This window comes from Lathamus discolor, chromosome 1, assembly GCF_037157495.1.
Source record: "Lathamus discolor isolate bLatDis1 chromosome 1, bLatDis1.hap1, whole genome shotgun sequence".
NCBI classification, from domain to species: domain Eukaryota; kingdom Metazoa; phylum Chordata; class Aves; order Psittaciformes; family Psittacidae; genus Lathamus; species Lathamus discolor.
Genome location: NC_088884.1, coordinates 52,374,284 through 52,397,881, shown reverse-complemented (window position 1 = coordinate 52,397,881; position 23,598 = coordinate 52,374,284). Strand labels below are relative to the sequence as shown.

The following is a 23,598-nucleotide window of genomic DNA, read 5'->3' as shown; positions in this document are numbered from 1 at the left end:
CCGCAGGGAGAACGAAACAGAAACCGGAGCGCCCAAACCAACGCCCCGCCGGGGCGGGGAGCTCTGCCCGGCCGCTACCACAACCTGCCCCCGGGCCAGGGAAACAAGCCCTCTCTAAGGCACACAGCTCGGGGCCGCGGGACGGAGTCCGCCTCAGGGCACCGTGGTGAAACCGTCGCGCCCTGCCTGCCCTGCCCGTCCGCTTCCTTCCCCACCGACTCACCTGGCTGGCAGCGCGGCCAGCAGCAGCAGCCGCTGACGGCGGCGGCCTCAGCCTAAGAAGCCACCGCCCCACAGCGAGAAATCAGCGCGCCCCGACCACTTCCTCCTTCCGGGCCGGGGGTGGGATAAGGGCCGACTCGGCCCACTCCTCTCTGCGCCGGCCGCCGGGAGCGCGGCCGCCACCGCCCCGTGCGGAGCAAAGCGCGGCGCGCCGGCGCAGAGCCTCGTCTGCTTCGGCCGGCCGCGGGAGCGCGCCTGACGTGGCGGGGGCAGCTGGCAGGCGCTGCTGGCGGCTGTGACGGGTGAAGCACCCGGCGCTGGCCCGGGACGGAGGTGTAGCCGCGGGGCGCGCGAACTGGGTCACGGCAGGGCCGAGCGGCTCCCCGACCCCTCCGCGCTCCACGTGGGGCCGGAGGAAGCCTCCAGGGTACGGAGAGTGTCCGTGGCTGGGCCGGGGTGCCCGGCTGCTGAGGGACGGGGAGCGGCAGCTCGAAACGCTGCAAGGCGGTGGCGCCGTGGCAAGAATGGTAGTACCGGGGCTGGATGGTGGCTGGTGGTCTGCAGGCCTGCTCCTGGGCTGGGGGAGCTTCCTGGAAGCTTGGCGGGGAGGGAAAGCGGCAGTCGGCCTCTTTCGGTGCCCTGGGCCAGGCGCACGCAGGGCAGGAAGAGTAGGGGAGCCTCGGGAGCGTCTGTGGGGAGCTCGTCCGTCCCCACTGCACGGGGCTGCGCTCTGAAGCTCTCTTTTTAAGCCTGGTTTGTTGCTCCTGTATTAAACTATTTCCCTACCTACCCTTCGGATCTCTTTTAAGTTTTAACACCGTAATCCGTGCTGTCAATCCCAAAGGTGTTTTAAATGTTATAAAACAATATTTTTGTTTGTTTTGTTTTTTTTTGGGGGGGGGGGGGGGAATGGAGGGAGCCAGAGGTGGTTTATTTTCTACAGTTCAAGCTCAGAGCACACTTCCTAGTGCTGTGACTTGCAAACAGTCTAAGCTTCGTGCCCTGTGACAGACTGTATTTTAAACAATGCCTTTTACGCCTGTGTGTGATTATGTAAGCATCTCTAATGTTTAAATAGTCGTATTTTGACAAGTGACAAAATGGTGGCAGAAAGAAGCACAACGTTTTCGAAGGGGGCCTATAGGGATGCTGGGGAGGGACTCTTCATCAGGGACTGCAGTGACAGGATAAGGGGTAACGGGTTAAAACTTTAACAGGGGAAGTTTAGATTGGATATAAGGAGGAAATTCTTTCCTGTTAGGGTGGTGAAGCACTGGTATGGGTTGCCCAGGGAGGTTGTGAGTGCTCCATCCCTGGCGGTGTTCAAGGCCAGGTTGGATGAAGCCTTGTGTGGGATGGTTTAGTGTGAGGTGTCCCTGCCCATGGCAGGGGGGTTGGAACTGGATGATCTTGAGGTCCTTTCCAACCCTAACTATTCTATGATTCTAAATTGTGCTAAACCGAATCTGCCAAGGCTCTGGTCTATTTTGAGCAGCACGGTGGAACAATTAGACTTAAAAATTCCACTGTCTCCTTCAACTTGGTTGATTAGAACATGAGGTTGTGTATTCTTTGAAACTGGAGATTCACATTGCTTGAATTCCGTTCAGACCTTCAAAGATGAAATTATGGCTTTCCTTTTACCTAGATGCAGTGTTTAATTCATCTTCTGTATTTTTCTATTAACTGAAGTCTGTGGCTTTATGGATGACATGAAATCATTACAACAGATTTCTAAGTTAAAGTTTGATTTGCAATCCCATTTTTTAAAATGAGAAAGTTTGTTTTCCCATTTAAAGTGGAGTAGGTAATAATTTAAGAAAATCTACAAGTAAAACAGGATAGTGAAATTGCTGATGAAATAGTGATGAAATTGTGACAGTAATCAACTATAAAAAGAAATATGCTTTCAATCCTTGTGATTTTTAAATTTATCTTGAAGATGGCTTACTGTACAACAGATGATATTTCTGGAAAGGTAAAAATAGCTAGTTTGAGAAGTCAGCTCAGTTTGAGAAAATATGAAAGTGGTGCTCTGTAGTATAGAAAACATTTCCACAGTGTCTTATGAAAGTATTATGACACTTCACAAAAGTTGATATAACTAGAAAACTGGATATAAGGAGGAAATTCTTTCCTGTTAGGGTGGTGAGACACTGTAATCGGTTGCCCAGGGAGGTTGTGAGTGCTCCATCCCTGGTGGTGTTCAAGGCCAGGTTGGATGAAGCCTTGGGTGGGATGGTTTAGTGAGAGGTGTCCCTGTCCATGGCAGGGGGTTGGAACTAGATGATCTTGAGGTCCTTTCCAACCCTAACCATTCTATGATTCTATGAAAACATAGTAAACACTGCAGGAAACACTTTTTGGGTGTAAATAAAGGGCAAAACATTATATTTGAGGATATTTAGAAGTAAGTAGTCCTCTTTGGTTTTGTTTTTCCCCTAGAACTCTTTTGCTTCTGCTTGTTTTAAAACACAAAATGTCTGAAGTTAAGCAGAGGAATAAAAGTATTTCTTCATCCAAGAAGAATGAAGGGTCACAAAAAGTTGAGATGCAAAGTAACTGTGGGAAGCTGGTAAGTCCCAGGACCAGCAATAATCGGAGCTCCTTTTGGATGGACTCACAGACAAGCTTGAGCATGGTTTCCCTTGCTGTCTGCCTGGTGCTGGCCTGGTAGGTAACGTTCTAAACTGGATTTTAATGTTTTCTTTTGTATTCATGCTGCTAAACCATGGACAATATGATTAGTTACATTTCTTAAAGTTAGAAAGATCAACTAAGGAATGGCAGTACTCTCAAGTGTGGAAGTATCAGTGTACAGTAAGAAAGTATAAAAGCTCGATCTGTTCCATCATGTTGATAGTTTAAAAGTTGCCTTGCTCATGAATTCTAAATACCTGCTTTGGAGACTACATCTAACTGTGAAGAGCAACTTAATCTGACAATAAGTACAACAAGGCTCATCTGGCAGGTAATAAATAATTCAACAGTAGAAGTGAAGTAGGGTTTTATGTAAATAATTTGCTCAGCAGGATGGTAAATTGTTCATCAGGTGGAGTCTTCAATTAAAGGTCAAATCTCTTTGTAAAGGAGGTTTTAGAAGATCTTAGCAGCATCAGTACCTTAGTTCCATCAGAAACTAAGCTTCATACAGAAATGATTAAATTCTCAGAACTCTAGGACAAGAAATTAGTCCCAATTATTATACTTTATCTTAATTTTCAGATTGACATCTAAAATTTGTTCTTATTTTCTGCTTATATCTGGTTTGCGTGCATCTAACTAGCATTTTAGTTTTTACTAACTTAATCTGTATAGAATATTTTAGATCTTTTGAAACTTCTGATTGCTATTCAGTATACTAATAAATATCAACTTAGGAAAGCACAAGTATTTTAAATAAACTCTATTGTTCTAGGGGAAATTGTTATGACTGTGATGACCCCTCCATAGTCTACAATAAACCTTGTTTTGGGATTGACAACCCTCTAGCAAAATCCAGGGTTTTAGCTTGTTTGTCTCGCTTCTTTTTTAACTGGACAAAGTACTTTCATTTACTGTGAATTCAGGAACTTTCTAAGCTGTATCTAGAATGTATATAAAGTACAGGATTGAGGTCTTTGCTGTCTTCAAAGCTAGCATCATCATAACAGTAGCTATACAAGCTTTGCTGCAGTGCACCTTATGGTCTTGGATGGTTGCAGTTTAACCGGCCTTTCTAAATCCAGAGGCTTCTGTGCATGATTTTACGATGCTTTCCAAGAAAGTCCAAATTAACTTCTTGCATTTTATATCCATGTTAGATTAGGTTAAATAGTACTTTATCAATAACATGTATTGTAAGATGATGCATTTTGAGCATGTAACGCCCTCCCTATGTCAGCAGTCTTACTGGACATTTTTCCTGTTTGAATGGCATACAGTATAAGAACAAAGCACATCTATGGCTGTTGCCCTATTTTTCTACCTCTATAGGGGGGTGTGTGTGTACATATATATATATATATATATATATATATATATATATAACTTCAGTATGAAGAGAGATCAACTTCATTAAATCCTAGTTTTTTTTTTTCTCTCATGTATTGATCTAGCAAATTCTGTGAACACAAATCCCTGCAATAACAGATTGCTGTGAATCAGGTCCTAGAACATGTAATATATGCTACTTCTGTAATTCTGTTTACTATTTATTTACTTGCACTTTGCAGGTTCCTGTTTCAGCAGTCAGGTCAATTTGCTGGTATGGAAAAAAAGTATACCTTCTTACAGCAAGAAGCTGAAAAATTCCTGGATATGGAAAATAAAGTTAACTTAATTTCTGAAAAGGTAAGCATTAACATCTTAATTGGATAACCTCTGGTGATTATATGCGATTGTTTTACTTTTTTGTCATTTAGGTAAACTTAATTGATTGTCTTTAAATAAATTTTCATAATGTATTCTACTTACCTGTGAATAGGCCTTGGAGAGTATTTCATGTGACTGTGTCAATCCATACAATTGTTCAAGTATGTGAAAATAATGGTTGTATCTCAGTATTATTTTTTAGACACTATTTTCAAAAACTTGATTTATGCACATACTTCATTCTACCAGTACCGTTCTGTGTATAATTTTAAGATACATAGTTTTGAAGAAAATATATAGGAATTTTTATGTAGTAGACCTTCATAATAACATGAAGGCATAGTGAAGTGATAGAAATAATTTGCATTTCTATTTTATTTTTTTATCTGCTTATGATATTATCAAGTGGAAAACTTGGGCTGGCTGCTGAATTATTTTGCAGATGACGGGAAAACAGCAGGACTTATGCCAGTGAAGTTGGTTTAGTACTGAGCTTGTAGTGATGTCATTTATACATGATGTGATCTGGTTATTTATATACTATACTTCACATACATACATTGCACGATGTTGCATGGGATTTACATAATGTGATATAGTTTACAAAACAATAAAGAACCATGGAAAATAAGGGATTGACAACAAAGAAAATGGTGTGTATTTTATAGAAATTCAACAACAAACATATGCTTCCCTGTGACTTCTTCATGCAAGGTTAATCAGCAATATTTTAAAGTTGAAGCATGAAAACAAATCACATAGGAGCTTTGTAACAAGTAATGGGGCTTTTGCGGGTCTTTATTCTCTGTTAAATGCAGATGGGTTTTCTATCTTACTTTCATGAAGTAGACATGGACATTGTTTTGTGTTACAAATGCAGCTTGAGTCTTCTGAAAGTATCCTACGAGCAGCTGCCTTGCCTGTCTCTGTGATGACTGAGCTTGAGCAGGAAATATCCTCTCTTCATAACATCATAAATGATATTCAGAACAATGAGCGGACTCTCTCTCTGAAGCTGCAGAACATTAATGAGAAGTTCCAAAATGTTACAAATTCCTGGAGAAGAAGCTTGAATGAAATGAACACTAACACCAGTGGCTTAAAATCAGAAGTGAAATCCATACATACAGGAGTTACTTTCCAAATTAATGAAGTTGACCAAAGAATTAAATCCCTTTCAGAAAGAGTAAGAGATTTGGAAGACAGTACAGCCAGAAATATAAAAACACTAAAAAGACAAGAAGATGATGAATTCTCTACAGTTGAGCAAAAGTTGGACTCTCATGCAGAGGCAGTTGAAAAGCTAGAACAACAACAGAATAGTCTGTCAGCCAAGGGCAGAGACCTGCATCAGAAACTTGCAAACTATGAGCCTAAAATTGAGGAGTGCAAGACCCATTTACCAGCAATTGAAAATGCTATTCACTCTATTCTTAGATTATCAAGTGAATTGCTAAGTATGGAGAAAAAGATACAGGAGCTGACAACACAGCTGTATACTGTGGAAAAGGATATGTTGAAATCCATTTCTGATACCGTGGCCATGCAAAAGGTTCTTGAAGGCATACAGTACAATTACAGCATATTGAAAATGCAGGGTGAAATACTGGCTTTAGAAGAAGTCATGCATGACATGAAAGTGTCTTCGAAAGAAGTAACTTTGGAAAGCTGTAACTTAGAAAATGACCTGAATGGAGATAAGTGAATTGGGATTTACGGCTTTCATTGCTGAAAAAGCACTTTATAATAAATAATGTGACTCCAACATATGTTAAGGATAGCTGAAATACTGTTGTTAATTTATATAGGCATTAGATTAGAAGGCAAACTTTTTATAAAGAGGCTAAAGAGCAAGAAATATTTTTTTTTTCAAGGAGGAAGGAGTATCATCTTAAGGATTATTTTAGCTTATTTATTAAAAGTTCATTTTTATTAGGAGCTAGAAGCAAAATATTTAACAATGGGGGGGAAGAAGTCAAAACTGAAGACATGAGATTACAATTTACATTCAGTTTTCACTGCTTTTTTTTTTATATTGCTGCTTTTTGTATTATATTCCATGGACAGTTATATTACCATGGACTATTATGTTACCATGAACAATTAAGTTCTGTTTCTAGTCAGATATACATGTACTTTGCTTTTAATGTATTATATGCCCTAATGTTTTTGTGCTTACAATTCTGACTTCTCAATGTCAGAGTTGTTACTGGGATCCACACATTTTATTATGTGGAGGAACGCACCAAGTACGTTTCTAACAGCTGCAGCTTAGATACAACAGCTTGACAGAAAGCGAGTACCCCTTATGGAGAAACTTGTACTGGTATTTATAAGCACAGGGTTACATAGCAGCTGGTGTTATCATTCATTTCTTTCACCCTGTGCGAATAACCTCCTCAGACCTCATTTCCATCTTTTTCACACTTCCTGAAATCACAGACATAGTTTTGTTCTGCCACTGAAGTTGGTCTACATGTTCTTATTTATATATTTTCCCATTGGGTGGTTCTTCAGCATTGAATTTGAAAGTTGTTTGGTGTGATCAGTCACTGAGTTTGTTGGGTTTTTTTGCTTGTTTGGTATTTGTGAGTTAGTTTGGTTTTTCTGGTGCTGTTAGAAACAAGTTTTAACTTTTGCAGAATGTTCTCTGTTAGACATTACGTGACATGTCTGGTATTGCTCTGCATTTCAAAGGGGAAAAAAGCCTCAACAGTGTCACTGACATTGGTTCACGAAGTTTGGTGAACCAAGGGCTGCAGGAGCAGTTAATGAAAGCCATGGAGTTATGTATTTGGGGGCTGGGAGTATCTAATTTATCCATAGATCTATTACATCTACTTACACAGGATGCAATACTACCTAATGTGCCTGATAGCTATTCACTGAAACTTGGATCTTGAGACCACCCTAAACTCGTGTCTACAGCTGTCTGGCTTGATAATTTCCTACTGCTGAACTCAGGAAAGTAGACTGCTTAGTAGACAGTATGAACCCACAACAATTGACTTAATTAGGCTAAAGTTAAATTATTCTGGCTGTGTACATTCATCTATCTAGAACTTACTGAAATCTTCACTACAGTTAATGTTGTCCACTCAAGAGACTATTAAGCCAGCACTTCTCAATGTTATAAAGTCTATCAGTTTCACATTACTTATGTACAGATTTGTATCTCTTTACAGTCATATTCAAATAAAATATATTGCAGTTAATCACCCTGTCCTTGTGCATAATCTAATTCAGAATAAATTGTTTCTTTTACAAATTCTACAGACTTATTGGGGATTGAACAGGAGCGTGTCGGATATTTTCCTTTCTTCCTCTCAAATTTGAAACCCAAGCACCAATTGTTAAAAAAAAATCACAAGTTAAGTAGCAAATGCCACTAAAAATACAGCTATGAATATCCCCTCATTATCACAGCTTTTATGGAGGGTTTTTCTATGAAGTATTTTTGTGTCTTATTTTAGACAAAAGAGAACCATGCCTAATTCCTGCAGCTTTTCCTTCTGTGACCATGTTCAAAATACATATAATGATTACCAAAATAAAACCACATCAATTAATTATGGTCCATGATTTTTGGACAAAAGAATTTTAAAGTAGTCATCTTTCTGAAATGTTTCTAAACTATCTATGTATGTCTTTCTAGATCACAGCTGTCACAGGCTTAATACAAAAGATTTCCATAAATCAGAAGATTGCATTTGATGATCTGTGGTCTCAGAGCTCATGCTGGAAAGTCGTATTGTGCCTTCCTCTAATGGTTGCTGTAATAGAAAAAGTAATAACATCTGCATTTGTTATGTATACTAAAAAAAAAAAAACCAACATTTTTTGTGTTGCAGCATAAGTTTCTTTCCCACAGACAGGGTTTGCATTCAGTTTCAGTATCAGATTAGTAAGATACTGTATTAGATACAGCTTCAATTTTGATATATATGTTAAGCTACAAATCTTGTATGATATTTTTGTTTGTATTCCTTTAGTGTGAAAAGACTTGGAACCTAATGGAACACCTGGAAGATCTTCAGATAATTTCTCACATTAACCATCTGCAGGAAGATATTTATACAATGAAAATATGGTCTAACAGCATAATGAAAAAACAAGAAGAACTGCAGAAGAATTTAACAGCCCTTTTTCATGCCATTTCAAGCATTGAACAGAATGCAGCTTCTGTAGCAAAAAACCTAACTTTGACCATTGTGGCGGTAAAAACTGACATAAGGCGCATTTCAGGCCTAGTTTCAGATACTGCTGCACTGACAGAATCTTTGCAAACACTAGAAGATAAAGTAGAAAAAGGTGAAAAGAAGACAGTAAAGAACATAGGGGACCTGCTTAGCAGTAGCATCGACCGAAGTACAAAACTGCAAAGCTTGGCATCCAATAACGCAAGAAAAATTGAGCAAATTCAGACAGCGCTGTCTGAGTTAAGGAGCGATTTTAACAAGCATTCAGATAGACTTCTGAATCTTGAAGGTGACAGAGCAAAAGTTCTGAAGACAGTTACTTTTGCAAATGATTTAAAACCCAAGATGTACAAACTTAAAAAGGATTTTCCCATTTTGGAGCAGTTCATAAATGACCTAACGCTGAGAATAGGAAAATTAGTGGAAGATGTGTTAAGGCGGGAGAAGGAAATTGTTTTACTGAATGAGAAATTGACCAATCTAACAAGAGTTCAAACAGAGATCAAAGTTATAAAAGATGAAATACCCAAGATTTCAGACATTAATTGATCACTTTGAAATGCCACTGCCTGAAGAATAGCAGTTTGAGGAGTGTTAGCTCCATCATGTGTAGTAGTCAGAAGGAAGGCAGTGTTTAAAGGCTTCATTTAGAAGCACACTAAAACTGAACTAGAAATTTGTCCTCTTCCTCAGAAAAGGACAAAGTCATACTGATTTCAAGGGATAAACTATAATGTGAGCAAAAAACCATGTCTCTGTACATGTATTTGTCTTTCTGAAGGGTGTCAGGTGCTACATTTAATAAAATGCTTGTTTTGTACAATAAAATAGTGTAAAAGCATAAAATCTTGTTCTTAAAGAGCTTTCTTTCATGAAGAAAGCAGGACCCCAAACCAACAAATCTTCAGCTTTCCCTTCCTGCTCCAAAGGAAGGAATAAAAATGTGGTTTCCATATGGAGTTAACCAAACTGCAGCAGCAATTTAAAAGTTGTGCTCTGGTATGCCTTTAAAATGCAGGTTTATGGGGAGGATGCTTTGAAAGATCTACTAGTGGCTTTTTCCCCACTGTTAAGGATTCTGTTCAGGAATCCTAATAATTGTTAATGATTCACTGTTTCTTAGCCTGTGAAATACGATAGCAGAACTAGCAAAGAGAAGCTACTTAGGTCCCAGCTTAGACTGATCTGAACCACAGGCAGTATTCCTGTGGTGAAGAGCAAGAGTTTAAGATATCTGAGACATCTGAAGATGTGGTAGGCTGTAGACTGAATTAATGAGATAATGGGAATGAGTTTAGCAAAGGGAGAAAGGTGGATTGAACAGGAATAAAATTATAACGAATGAGAGGTACAGCAATTCAGAAAATCCCTATCAATTATTTCAGTAAGCACAAGCAGACAGTACAGCTTTTGTAACTTCTCACCAGTTGGCCATACCTGTGCATCTTACAGCTACTAGACTCCTAATTGTACAGAAGCTACAACCATTCCTCTTCCTCACTACTATTCTTAGAAGGCAGGTGATTAGTAATTTCCCATGATCTGCACAGGTATTATAAAACTCCATTTGCCCTTCAAGCACAGACCTCAACTGTACTAAAAAATAAGTTTTAGAGTAGCTTTGTAATTATACAGGTCTAAGGACAAAGGCAAAGCTCTTTCTACAGCAGAAAAGGTAAGGCAGTGTTAAGTATTTTACTATTACATTTAAAGCAGGCTGCTCACCTTACCTCCTTGGTTTAGTATTTTCAGTGGTGGGGAAGAGTATCAGTTCAGTAAAGCTGCAACCCCTTACTCAGTTAATTTCTAGGGGTGCAATTTTATTAAGTGATTAAGAGATTCAGGCAATAATGGAAATTACCTCCCACGCAGCTGAACCTATTGTGATACTCAGGACATGTTTTGCTTTTAACTTGGTATGCAGGTATAGAACTGCCCCATAACAGCCTTGCCAGCAACTCACAAGGGGAACAAACAAAACCACCACCCCAGCAATTAGGTGATCAGTGCTGAAAAACAGCATGAGCAAAGTAATCCAAACACATTCAAACCTACTTTTAAATATCAGAACATCAGCTCAGCCGAGAAGTTTCTGCTAGCAAGATCCTCCTCCCACATCACTCAGAGGTACAGAAATCATATTCTGTAACAAGGCCATGTAGCTACTAAACTTAGCTACTCAAGGTACTCGTATTTGCTACAAAAAAGCAGGACATTTATTGTTTTCACTGTGAACTACATAATTTCTGTGTAGAAATATGAATTACAACTATTTGTGTTATTACAGCCTGTTTTAAAGTGATATGCAACAGTTCAGCACGTATCAGCACATTTGATCTGTAATACATCCTCGTACAGACACAGGGGATGGAGTTGTTACTCAAATTTATATAGACAGTATGCTTTAAACCAGAAAGCTGATCTCAGCTCCAGTAATAGCAAGAAAGGATGTTTTGATGTTTTCTCCTTCATAAAACAATATACACAAGCAGCATATACATAAGCCATGTTTTACAAAGCACTTTAGGGTGTAGTGACTGGTCTGGAGTTTCCCAAAAGTAAAATGGAGTGCTCCTCAGTACAAAACTTCCCCTGCAACATCCATCAAAAGCACCACCACTCCCCCACCCCACCTGCTCAACTTTCAGAAGACACACCATGCATTTTGTATAAAGCAGTTATAAAGTTGACCTTTTAAATGCATTTAGTACTGCAGTTTTCCCACTGAAGCTTATTTAAAATACCAGTGGGTTGACCCTCTAGGTGATAAAGTGTATGTTAAACCCCTTCATCACAAGCATCCAAACAAGCCCATGGCTGAACATTAATGAAGTCAGCAGCTGCAAGGAAATTCTCTTTCTTGTGTTTTCCATGAAACCCAGCATTAAAAGTAGCACTATTTTCCCTTTTTCAGTTACAGAAGAAAAGGGGAACAGCCAGCTGCCCCTTGTAGTCTTATCTCAGATTTACCTTGATAAAATTATCTGAGCATCTCTGAAAAGATAGTTTCAGGTCTACCCTCAAGCAACCAGTAAATGGATTTCAGATTCTCCAATTACTTCGTATTTACTGCACATTACTATATTTAAAATGGTTGTACAAGAGACCCAATTCCAGAGTAAAACTGCACAATTTTGCTCCAGAATGGCAAGTCTTGTGAAATGTAGATTATCATTGAATTACCTGACAATCAGACTACTGCAACTGCATGAGCCAAGTTCATCTCGCTTCTCTGCCAGCCTTAAAATTTGACAAAAGTACTTCACTTTCCCAGGATTAAAAGAAACTTCAGATGTTTTCCAGAAAATAAAAAAAAAGCCTCCCAGGATAAAACACACCTCTAAAGAAAGTCTGATGTTCAGTACACAAAAGCAATACTGTTTTTTCTACCAAGTTGAACTAAATACAAAAGTTAACTTCAAAAGCTGATTTAATACCAATGGGCTTGACTGATACAAGGTCAAGTCATAGTTAACACTCTTCTCCAAGGAAGCTTTTACGTAACAAATTATTAAATGCTCCTAACTTCAAAGCTTCCCATTCTCAATGGGCTATGAGATACACATACCTGTATCATGAAATACATTTAATTCAGCACCAAAATTCTTGTATAAATGGTTAATTTCAATTTACAGGATTTGAATTTGCTGTTTAATGCAGTTAGATACCAACCACTCAAATAATGTGTCTAGTGTTACAGTGACAAGGAAATAGAGCAGTTTTAGGCTTCTTCAATATTTTGCAAGGTAGCAATTCAAAATAAGGCTCAACTTGCTTGTTTAGCATTAACCATCCAAAATCTTGGAAGTTGGAGGGTTTTCCCAGAGGGTAAGCAGCTCAACACTAGATAAAACAGTAGCAGGAACACCTGACTCTAGCTAGATGCAATGGTCAGTACTTACGCTACCTCCAGTGTAGCCTGCTTTAATTGCTCTTTTGACTCTGAAAAAGAGGCAGCAGCAGTGCAACGCACATGAATGCCAAGTTCAGTATCATCAGCTCACATGCTGAAAGGCAGCATATCTGAACAGTTTTGCACAAAAGACACTTGAGCTCCAGCTCTACTAAGCAAACAAAGTAGTGCCAGTTATGGTGAACCCTTTATATACTATTAGGCATTTCCTGGATTTTTCTCAATGTGATTATCATCTGTGCGTTTTTGAATAGCCACAAGGCAGAAGGCAGCATGCTCACCTTTCTGTAAAATGCTGGGGGGGGGGGGGGGAATCACTGCCTTAACAGAACACTGCATGAGTGCTTCCTCCCTCTTCATGCCTAGGAGCCTAGATTTCCTCTTGTTAAAGCTAAAAATAAATAAAAATAAAAAATGGTATGGCTTTTTTGCACTGCATTAGGGCATTGTTCAAACAAAACTTCACATTAAACTAATTGAGGGGAAAAAATATATATATATAAAAAAAATGTACCAAACTCCAGGAGTACTAAGTGTAGGGAAAAGCTGCCAAGTTAAGTGTAGAATTTGACAAAAGAGGCAAGTAATTTTCCTGTAAAGCTGTAGTAAGCTTTTAGTGGTCAGGTATCTTTGAGAATCTTTATTAACATCAGTTTTTCTTTTATTAAGGTAGCAGCTACAGTTTAATTCCACAGTACAACCAAAAGCACTGAGTTCTTTGGTGTGGTTCAAAGCCAACAGAAGCAGAAATTAAAGTTAGCCTGTTAGTTATATTGGGATGACCACCCCAAAGCAGAAACAGCTCTATTACATAGAAGGTTCCTTTTATCTCTATGGAGAACACCCATACCATGACCAGGAGGCCGTGTCAGACTCAGTCACATCTCAACCATTCAGCTATTCTACAGTAGCAGCTTATTACAGGCAAATCCAATGTTAGACTCAAAGTGCATAGAACTGCATAAGTTTCTGCAGTTCTGCAAGGATAGGTTCTTGGCACTTCTCTAGAAACAGTGAAAGCCTATTTCTGTTAGAACTGTTTCACAATTCTCTAGTTCCTGAAGTGCAGATTATTTTTATTATTATTTGGGGGGGATGAGGTGGGAAGGAGTATTTGAGGTATCTGCTGCTACAAAATGGAGGTTACAGATGCAGTAGTAAAGAGACACTAAGCACTCTCTTTCTCATTTATTTCAGGCAATGACAGTGATAGAATTTAAACCCTCATGTGGGATGAGGGCACAGCCAATAATAGTATCATATACAGTTTGTTTTATACATAGTCAAATATATAAAAGTTTCATGAAACTCATCACTGGGAGGGCCAGTACAGTCAGTCCATGAGTTGTCTACTCAGTTAGACCAAGCTTCTTCTTCAGAGATTCTGGCATTTCTGGCGGAGGTGGACGAGGAAGCCTGAAATAAACCTTCACGGAATCATAGATGAACCACTGTAGTGCAGTCAGGGTACCAATCATAATGATACGGGCAAACAGACCCTTCCATACACCTGCAGAGCAAAACAAAAAGCATGAGAGGTGTAATACGACAAGAAAAAAAAAAAAAAAAAGAAATCCCCCCCCCCAAAACACAACAAGCCACAAACACTTGATCCAAAATACACAAAAGGAAGGATGTACCTTTGAATCCAAGCCTCTGAAGAACCTGTGAAGCAGAACTGCCTTTTTCTTTGTTCAACACAGACACTACAGAGTCAGCAGGATGGGACACAATAGCACAGAACACACCAGCTGAAAGAATAATTTGACATTAGTTCTGTGGTATTTTACCTGTACCATAACTGTGTACATGAAGTACAACTACCTGAAACACCTTCTAATAAATTGCTAATAAATCGTACAGAAGTTAGGTTAAGCCTCTTAGTATCCTAAAACTGCAATTTCTAAACTTGGATATTAATATTGGTAATATATACAAACAATTAAGAGTATTGTCCTACTACAGACCAATTTGCCACTTATATATTAGCTTTTTTTTTCCCCCCGCACATTTAAACTTATATGTAATTTCTCTCATTCTAGTCACATCTACTTGACATTCTGAAAAGGGACAGGCTTACAGAATTGCAGAATAAGACTTAAAAGATTCCTTACCAATATAGCCTGCCACAAATGTGACTACCAGTTGTTCTCCTTTTGTACATTCATTTCGTGGCTTAGGAACGACATACTTGTAGAGAGCTTCAACAGTACGTTCAAAGCAGGCGAATTTCATCATTGTGTATGGAATCTGTCTCATCCATAATGGAGCAACACCTTTATAGAAACTTAACCAGAAAAGAGCCAAATTCAGTTTGATTTTCTCCAGCACTTAAGGCACATTTCTAACTTGGTGTGTGCGTTAGCTTACTGTTGCTATCAAGAATGTAACTTCTAAATACTGACACTGTAAGGCTTAAGTGTCTCAACACACAGAGAACAGAAATTTAAGTTTTATTAGTTCCCAAGTACTAACTTACAACAGCAACATGAATTGGAATTTACCTGATCCCTATGCTGCACGGCTGTTTCTGTAGTCACTTCAGATCCCAAGACACTGCACTAATGCAGTACTGATACTACAAGTGCAGTAAGGCTTATGTCTGCATACCAGCCAAGTCCCGATAGCAATAAATGACTTGTATATTTACAGCCACTTCTATCAGAACAGAAGGCTAACATGCAGTTATATTACTCTTACATGCCAATGACTCAAGCATCTTTGACTGTACAACCAAAAAGTTGCTGAATATCCCTGACTGGGACTGCTAGAAACTGAAGTTATCCAGCAGAACTCAGCACAAAGATACTCACAAAGATGGATCTAAGGAGCATGTGGAATTAACAGTTGGTATTATAAGCTAGTTTATATTTAGTTTTAGCAACAGTTCTTCATTAGGAAAATACTCAACATCAAGATCCTGAATTAAAAAAAAAAAAAAAAAAAACTTAAAATCAAGAGACACTTACGCCCAGATGCCTTCTTCTCCAAACATTTTAGGTACAGCCTCCCGCAGAGTGTTAGCATATCCAGGCTGTGTCTGAATTCGAACTTTAGCAGCTTCCATTGGAGCCAGAGCAATGTCAGCAAAAAATTCTGCACTGGCAGATGCAGCTAAATATAGCGAAGTACGCCACAAGTATGCATTTTCCTGAAGTCAATTTAAACACACAGTTTCATTAATGAATCATGTTTTTGTGAATACTCTGCGTTACTAATACTACAATAAACATATTCTCATGTAAACCACTTAAGGCTTACCTCTCCCAGCATGTTGCCGTACAGGATTTTGAAAACTTCATAGAAACCAAATTTACAAAGTCCCTGCATGGAATATCCAAAAAAGGTTGGAGCCCAACCCTTAGCCAAGCCACGAACACCATCTTCCTTGATTGTCACTGAAAATCCATTGAAGATGCTCTTGTATTTTTGTGGATCAACCTAAACAGAATAGGCAGTTAATTGCTTGATATAGCTTACTATTTCCCTTTCAGCCCGCCACCATTGGAAACATAAAATTTTTAAATTCCTTACACAGCTGGCTTCCTAAGGTCCCTGGACAAATGATGTACTCACAGGGTTACACTAATGCAACTGTAATGGTCATTTGCTAGTCTCAAACCCTTACTTTAACAGACAGTATGTTCCTCGATAACTGGGAACAAACAATGTGAATTTTGCTTTACATTTATTCTCCAAATCAACAATATGACTTTCTGTAACAGAAAGATTTACTGAAATCACTATTCTAACCCTGTCAGTGATATAGTTATATAATTCTGTTTAGATCAGATTCTTTCAAAATTTGAGAGCTTCTGTCAGCTATCTCAATCACTTTACACACCTATCAACACCCATGTGTTGCCACAAACCAAGCCTCACAATTCACCTGATTCTTAATCAGAAAAAGTTAGTATGATCCCTCTACCCAAATACAGACAGATAGAACAAAGCAGATCAAAGAGTACTCAAGAACTTCTATACTTGCACTTTGACTTCAAAGTAAAGGGTACATACATATTATTTTCTGCACATAAAACTTTTGAGTGAGATTTTATTAATAACTCATTAGAAATTTTAAAAAGGATCAATCTGAATATGTCATTCTGACAAATTTTAAGCCTCATAACAATGTTAATTTTCATATATGACATCATCTAACGTTTCTTCAGAGAAAGGAAGATATCAAATAAGAAGTCAACTAATGATTTCAGAAAGAGCTATGGAACATGCATGCCAACCTGCAGCAACTGTTATTTTGTCTTGCAGTCTGGCAAGAACCTACTTGAGACCTAGTTCACCTAAACATCCAGAATTTCATAATATTGGGTATTTAATTGGGTACTGTAAAATGAGACTATGTTTGTGTCATAATCATGCTTAATTATCTACATAAAAGGTGACCTCTTCTTAAAAAAAACGTAAGAACAGGCGAAGGGTTCCTGCCTGGAGCATCTATGAAGGATCAGTAACTGCTCTGTGATACATGCTGACAGATTTTACAATGTAACACCAGGAATCCACACCTTCCACTAAGTGCTGGAGAAAAAAAGAGGAAGTGTCACTACCCTTTGCCATGTAGAGGAGCCCAGGACTAGCAGCCCCAACTGAGCACACCAACCACACAGCTGCAGCCTGGAAAGCATGAGGCCTCGCTTCCAGTTGTATATGCAGCACTGCGTCTACCTCGAGACTTCTGCCTGTTAACCCAATCTGGAGTCAGATTAACAACTGTCTGAGATGCTATATCCTCTCTACCCATGATCAATCAGTCTCCTCAGGAAACTCAGCCTTAAGCATGGGTAACCAAGGTACCAATCTTGTATTCTGAAGTCCGTAACAATGAAAGAGTGCACTTAAGCTACATTTTCAATAATAAAACGCATACAGAGCTAGAACTACTGCTATTCCCCTACTAGAAGAAACAGAGAATTCCTACAGTTAACCTGGTCTTGATGCAAATTTTGTAGAAAGCAGCATGTTGCCCTCAATTGAGATAGCCTGTTTTACAGAATTACTAGTCTGAGACCAGAACTTCAGGTGCTCAAGTATGTGAAAAAGGTTCTCTTACAAAGAATGCTAAATAAAGGCCTTCCAGAATAACACAATTTTAAAGAACACCACACACAGTATTCCTAATGTCACTAACAGGTCTTGTTAAATTCATTGTTCCCTCCTAATCTATCATGACAAAAGTGCCACTTTAATAGTCAGAGTCAGCCTATGCAAAAAGGAAGTCATTAACTACTGTATTTCCAGAAATTCAGAAGTCTGCTTAAATTTGGTTTTCTCGAGGCACAGATCTGCCTGAATAAATCCGTTAGTACGTCTCTATCTACAACTGTTCACTAGATGATTTTCTGTGGAAACTGGTACTGCAAATTAAGTGTGATGTGATGATACCCCTTTCAATTCTATCAAAAACCACTTCAAGAGCAGCCACAAGCACCCATGGCTTTATCACTACCATACCAAATTTTGCCCATTCCATTCAAAGTGGCATCATCATAAAGTATCCAATCCATAAACCATGCATTAATAATCCACAACGTTAATGGATCAAATTACACACGCATGTCATTTCAAGCTAAAACCCCACAGATCTTCAGAACAGCAAAGATACTATTTTCTTTCTCCAATAGCACATAGTGCTAGAGAGCCTACCAGCCAGCAAAGAGTAACATCATGGTAGTTGCCTTTCAGCAAAGTCAGTCAAATGTACTTTCAATGCAGTCAATAGTAATTCACCCAGATGATCTTAAATGCCTCTGCTTCTCTTGAAAGCGATACTTTTGTTAGGCTCACAACAGCAGAGTTAATAAAGCCCCATTCATGTTTACTCACTTCCTATCCTCCAGAAAAATTTAGTGTCCCTACTGTAAACTCTAAATGTGCTGGCTACATAGAGAAAAAGCTTAAGAAATGTTTAAGTTAATACAAACCTGCATACGACATTTCACTAAATCCAGAGGTACAACAGCAGTGTGCGTCAGGCCACAACTTAGGACCCCACCAACGCCACAGAGAGCATAAAACTTGAGCGAGCCATATTCGCAACTGTATTCTGCAGCAAAAAATAAAAGACACACCATGCTTTTGCATAAACTCCATGCACTGTTAGACAATGATGTCCAGGGGATAGCTTATGCCTCCAGTTCGTTAGTACATTAATTATACCACACTAAACACACTTTGTCAATGCTACTGCATACCGACATGCAGCACAAACCTGCATTCTGCATTTAACCAGGTCTAGAGGAACCAGTGCTGTATGTGTTGTTCCACAGCTAATAATCCCACCAAGGCCACAAAGCAAAAAGAATCTGTTCGAGCCATATGCACAGCTGTATTCTAGTTAATTAAAATAAATAAATAAATAAATAATATATATAGGATCAATCATAAACAGCAACAAAGCTCAGAAAAGAAATAAAATTGACTGAGTGCTACCTTTTTAAAAGTATTACACTGAAATAATCTCCCATGCTGTATTATTCAACTGTAGTGTTATACTCAAAAATAATTCCCTTTCTTTGAATTAGCACCTCTTGGACTGACAAGATTTGGTTCTAAGCCTTTGAAATTGAGCTTGTTCCTTAAAATAAAAAAGTAAAAATAGTAATGGAAGAAACAGTTGAGTTTTAGCACTCAGCACACTTAAACCATAGAAATTAATCTCAGAAGCTGCTAACAGAAATTATGACTCAGAGCGGCAACGTCCAACATTTTCTTACACCAAGGAATTAAGCAAGAATAGTATTTCTCTAGTATTACAGCTTCTTTGGTTAAATATTCTATGATAGTACAACTTCTGCATTTAATAGAAACCATACAGATCTACAAGATCAGCACTGGATTTTTTTTCTTTATGCAGACACATTTTCAGGTATTTTTCAGATTCTTTATACAGATTTTATTTCTTTTCAGTCTAAAACAGAATCTCAGATTTATACAGCTTCTGTTTAGTGAAACTGCATGTTGTTATCACATTCAATGCCTATAAACAAGGTTCTTGAAAGAATCTTCCCCATCACGTTTAATCAAGGATATTTCATTTGCACTGCTCCATACAGTACTATGTATAAAATCATCCAGTCTTAAAAGAACAGGTTATTATTTTTCATAAATTCCAATGCACAAAGTTACTCAAGCTAGAAAAAAAAAAAAGGAGCAGTTTTCCTCTTCCATTTTCGAAGGAGCTACAGAGGGTATGATGAGCGGCAACCAAGAAACCCACAATTTTTTTTTTTTGCAATTTTTACAATTAACAGTATGAAATAAGCATGAGGTAGCAAAAGAATTCTGCTTTTATACATAGCATTTTAAATACATAAGCAAAAGCAAAATCAATGCACTGAATAAGCATATAGAAAACAGTACATTATATAGAAAATATTCCCCAAAGTAGAAATGGACAACCTAGGTTCTTTTGTTGTTAAATCTAGTGGTGTTACTTCAATATAATGGAACAGACATCAGTGTTACAGCAAATTAATAAGAACTAAAAACACTAATGAAAATCTAAAGTCAGCAAACCCCTATCTTATTCACAGCTTCTGAGAACTTCTTTGGGCTTTTTTTTGCTTCTGTAATGAATTCTTTCATGAACATCAACAAAAATTTACAACTATATTCAACAGCATCAACAGAGCACCAGTTAACACTAGCAGGCTTTTCCAGCTTCTAGCTTTGCTTGAGGGAAGGGAATTTCTTCCCTCAACTACTGCAGGCTTTGTATGGCCTGTTATGTTCATATTTCTCACCTTACTCTTCATAATTAATCAACAAGGCAATAAAGTGTCACTTTTTCTCTACTTTAACAAATACTGAAACACAGACAGCATTTTAAGCCTATACTTGAAGGATGAAATCACTTATCAATCAGAATAATACATAACCTATGAGGACTTTTTTTTAATTGAGATACTGCTCAAGACTGTAAATATGCTGGTCCAGGACTTATACATGCCTCTAAAATAGGTTGGTTATGCTAGCAGACTTGCAGGCAGCAGTAATATTCTGCTTACAATTTGCTAGTATGACTGATTAAACACAAACATGGTTTTCTATAAAGGTATAATCAGAGAACAGACTCTTGAGCCTGTATTTCAGGGCAGCTCCGTCTAGCTGAATCTTTGGCCTGCTGCACAACAGTACTGCAGCAGTTACCATGATGCCCAGACACCAGAAGTGCTCATTCACATTCCCTTTTTCACAACAATTTACTGTTACAAGTGATACTCCTCAACTGACAGACATCTGTAGAAGTCACAAAAAAAAAAAAAACAGAGCTTTATGTACCTGCCTTATTACAATGCTATTATTCAGACTGACCTGCCAGCCAGGTGTTCAAAAACAAGTCATTGGGAAAAGCAAGCCAGTATTGATTAGGCTTCAGCTCTTTACAGGTACCTAAGTTTGTAATGGTATAGCAATATTAAGGAAAGAAAGCCATACTACATACCAGGCTTCCTATTTTAAAAGGATCAAATTTCCTAAAGACTGTTACATGAAAACTGGATAAACATGTAGTACAGAGGGCAAGAAAATTATTCTGACATACCTAGAAGATGACTTAAGATGATCACCCTGATGCTACTCAAACATAAACATACAGCCCAAAAACTTGTCTGCCTATTAAGATAGCTACATCATAATTAATTGATTTCTTCTTCTGATCTGACACAAGGGTGAATTCCAAGAGCTGATCATAAAACACTTCGCCTCTGAACTATGCTACAGTTAATGTTCTGAGGTGAACTCAGAAGACCATGTGGTTTGTACTGACTTTGTATGACCTTGTGTAAGCTCAGATATCTTCTGAAACATGTGAACCTCCAACACAAAGGCCAGAGAACAAACTGGTCCATGAAAGAATAAACACAGCAGAAAAAACTATAAAGAATAAGAAACTCTGGTCACCTTTGAAAGCATATGCTTTCAAACAGGATGAAGATTAAGCTTCACGCTTTCAAGAAGTGCACCCACTGAATATATTCAGCATATCAAAGAGCAATTTATGGCTTTAGCTAGCAAGCAACAAGATTACCACACTGAAAGCCAGAAGTACTTTCTTGAAAATGTAATAAAATCCAAGAAGTTCTCTCTCTCTCTCTCACATATCACATGAATGTAAGAGCATTAACATACTTCAGTAACCATAATACTTCAGGTGAGTATCTTGCCAAAAGTAATACTGCAGTTTGTGGTTTTCTTTTTTTTAATTGAAAGTAGAGGAATGTTTTCAAGTTATCAATAGCTTAAAATAATTACAATTTTAACATTTACCTCCACTATTAGCAGTATCATCAAGGTTTGACCTTTCAAAGTCACAAACAACAGTAAGGAAACACTTGCACTTAAAATTTAAAATAAAATCAATGCATCACTGTATCTTAGGTCAGCAGAGCCATCTGGTGTATGCCCCACACCTACAAAGAGCACCTCTAATGTGTCTGGGTGTCCAAATGTCCAGCTCTGAATAAACATGGGGAAAAATAAGAGGAATAGAAAAAAAAAAAAGTAAAAGAAAAAAAAAATCTTTTTTATCCATTCAGATTCACATGCTGCTCTTCTCCAAGGAATAAGGAAGCATAAGCCTTAAGTCCCAGCCCTCGAGCCTGCAGGCCCAGAAGAGCCGGCAAACGCACTCTTGCACCCGAAACAAGACTCCATCAGCGATCTTATTATTCCAAACCAGCACCTTCCCCTGTCCTTCCCCGCTAACGTCGGATCCCCTCTGCCACTTAGCACACACTGCAGGGGGAGCGGAAGCTGCCATCAGCGCCTCCCCCGCCAGTGCCCTTCCTCGTCCTCCAAGCGAGCGCGTAGGCCCAGCGCCCGCTACAGAGCCACTCCACCCGGGCCCGGCCGAGTCCCGTAAGCGTTAACCCTCCTTCCGCCACCCCGGCAGCCGCAAGCCCGCGCGAGTGGAGGTCGGGCTGGCAGGGGCGCCTTCCCCGCCCGCGGGCCTCGCCACGGCCTCCATCCCTCCCGCCCGCTCTCACCTTCACCGGCGGATGCGGCCGCCAAGCTCCGCCGCGTGGTGGGCGCCTCGGTGGGCTCCGCTCGCTTCCTCACCCCATCCTGGATCGGCTGGAAATGCGGCGCGTAGAAGGGGTTGAGCCGGGCGAGCGGCACGATGGAGGAGAACATGGCGACCTGAAGCGGGCGGAAAGAGCAGAGCGGCGTGGGACTGCGGGGCCCGCTACGGGCCCGGACGGCTAGCCCCACACCCAAGATGCAGCCCGTCGCCGCAGGGCGAACAGCGGGTCCCTGCGAGCGGGCAGCCCCACGCTCCCCTGACTCACCTCCTAAGATGGCGGCAGCTCGCGCAGAGGCTGACCGCGGGCCCGGCTCAGTCACTTTGTCCTTCGCCGGCGCAAGGGGCGGAGTCACAGCCCAAGAAGCTGCAGAGCGATTGGCGGAGACGCGCTGCCAACCGGCACTATCGCGCAGGCGCAGCTGCAACCAACACCCTTCGCCGTTCCCCCTCCCGCCCTTCACGGCTGCGCTCCGCACCGGGGGAGGTAGGGGCTCGGGTCAACCCTTATCCCGGGGCTACTGGGCTGCGCCCCCGGCGCCGCTGAGGACGGGGCACTGGCTGCGCTCCACAGCTGCCGGTCGGTTCACGGGCCGGTCGGCTGCCCCGTGCCCTTGTCTCGGTCAGGCGAGTGCCGCAGCTGCGACAGGCCTGAGGAAGGCTGTTGACTTGTTGGGTAGCTCGGAAGGGAGGTATTGGTGCACCCTCCCTGTTAGACTCTGTGCCTGAACTTCTGAGCCTTCCTTCGTACTGCCCGTACCTGGGCGCTTGCCAGCCAGTCCCCAGAGCTACAGCCCGGGGCAATGTCAAACCGGAGACACACCCATACTTCTGCTCCAACAGCCTGCTTCTAGCACTAGCAAGCTGTT

General features: G+C 40.0%; 3 protein-coding genes and 1 non-coding gene across 16 annotated transcripts in view; 1 reads left to right on the top strand and 3 right to left on the bottom strand.

Annotated features, from left to right (window-relative positions):
• Positions 1–643, bottom strand: part of APAF1 (apoptotic peptidase activating factor 1) — a 32,206-nt gene extending 31,563 nt beyond the window's left edge. For all 10 annotated transcript variants that reach the window (XR_010610791.1, XR_010610793.1, XR_010610792.1 and 7 more), the window contains exon 1: positions 224–643. The gene's annotated coding sequence lies outside the window, so the exon portion shown is untranslated. The remainder of the gene's footprint in view (positions 1–223) is intronic.
• On the top strand, positions 346–9,620 carry IKBIP (IKBKB interacting protein). 3 transcript variants are annotated; one of them, XM_065671077.1, is made up of 4 exons: positions 346–749; positions 2,668–2,895; positions 4,437–4,554; positions 8,568–9,620. In XM_065671077.1, the coding sequence occupies exons 2-4, from the start codon at positions 2,702–2,704 to the stop codon at positions 9,321–9,323; spliced, it is 1,068 nt and encodes a 355-aa protein (XP_065527149.1). In that variant the 5' UTR covers positions 346–749; positions 2,668–2,701; the 3' UTR covers positions 9,324–9,620. The 3 variants fall into 3 exon arrangements, with proteins under 3 accessions (XP_065527149.1, XP_065527140.1, XP_065527131.1); XM_065671068.1 differs by lacking the exon at positions 8,568–9,620 and adding an exon at positions 5,456–6,353 and having other exon boundaries at positions 346–649; XM_065671059.1 differs by lacking the exon at positions 8,568–9,620 and adding an exon at positions 5,456–6,353.
• A 4,240-nt stretch (positions 9,621–13,860) lies between these two features.
• Positions 13,861–23,101, bottom strand: SLC25A3 (solute carrier family 25 member 3). 2 transcript variants are annotated; one of them, XM_065671099.1, is made up of 8 exons: positions 22,998–23,101; positions 22,695–22,848; positions 18,917–19,038; positions 15,949–16,128; positions 15,657–15,838; positions 14,802–14,974; positions 14,328–14,438; positions 13,861–14,197 (listed from the first exon to the last, which is right to left on the bottom strand). In XM_065671099.1, the coding sequence occupies exons 2-8, from the start codon at positions 22,840–22,842 to the stop codon at positions 14,037–14,039; spliced, it is 1,077 nt and encodes a 358-aa protein (XP_065527171.1). In that variant the 5' UTR covers positions 22,843–22,848; positions 22,998–23,101; the 3' UTR covers positions 13,861–14,036. The 2 variants fall into 2 exon arrangements, with proteins under 2 accessions (XP_065527171.1, XP_065527162.1); XM_065671090.1 differs by lacking the exon at positions 18,917–19,038 and adding an exon at positions 18,630–18,751.
• On the bottom strand, positions 15,285–15,524 carry LOC136007476 (small nucleolar RNA SNORA53). The gene has a single exon (XR_010609727.1). It is a non-coding gene; the product is annotated as a small nucleolar RNA SNORA53 (small nucleolar RNA).
• Positions 23,102–23,598: the final 497 nt, after the last annotated feature.

Excerpts from the sequence above, each read along its gene's own strand:
- IKBIP (XM_065671068.1), top strand. The coding sequence starts at position 2,702 with ATGTCTGAAGTTAAGCAGAGGAATAAAAGTATTTCTTCATCCAAGAAG. Across the intron at positions 2,896-4,436 it reads GTCTGCCTGGTGCTGGCCTG|GTTCCTGTTTCAGCAGTCAG; the intron begins GTAGGTAACGTT and ends TGCACTTTGCAG. Across the intron at positions 4,555-5,455 it reads TTAACTTAATTTCTGAAAAG|CTTGAGTCTTCTGAAAGTAT; the intron begins GTAAGCATTAAC and ends TTACAAATGCAG.
- SLC25A3 (XM_065671099.1), bottom strand. The coding sequence starts at position 22,842 with ATGTTCTCCTCCATCGTGCCGCTCGCCCGGCTCAACCCCTTCTACGCG. Across the intron at positions 19,039-22,694 it reads GGCCGCATCCGCCGGTGAAG|AATACAGCTGTGCATATGGC; the intron begins GTGAGAGCGGGC and ends TTAATTAACTAG. Across the intron at positions 14,975-15,656 it reads GGAGAAGAAGGCATCTGGGC|TTTCTATAAAGGTGTTGCTC; the intron begins GTAAGTGTCTCT and ends TTTCTGGTTAAG.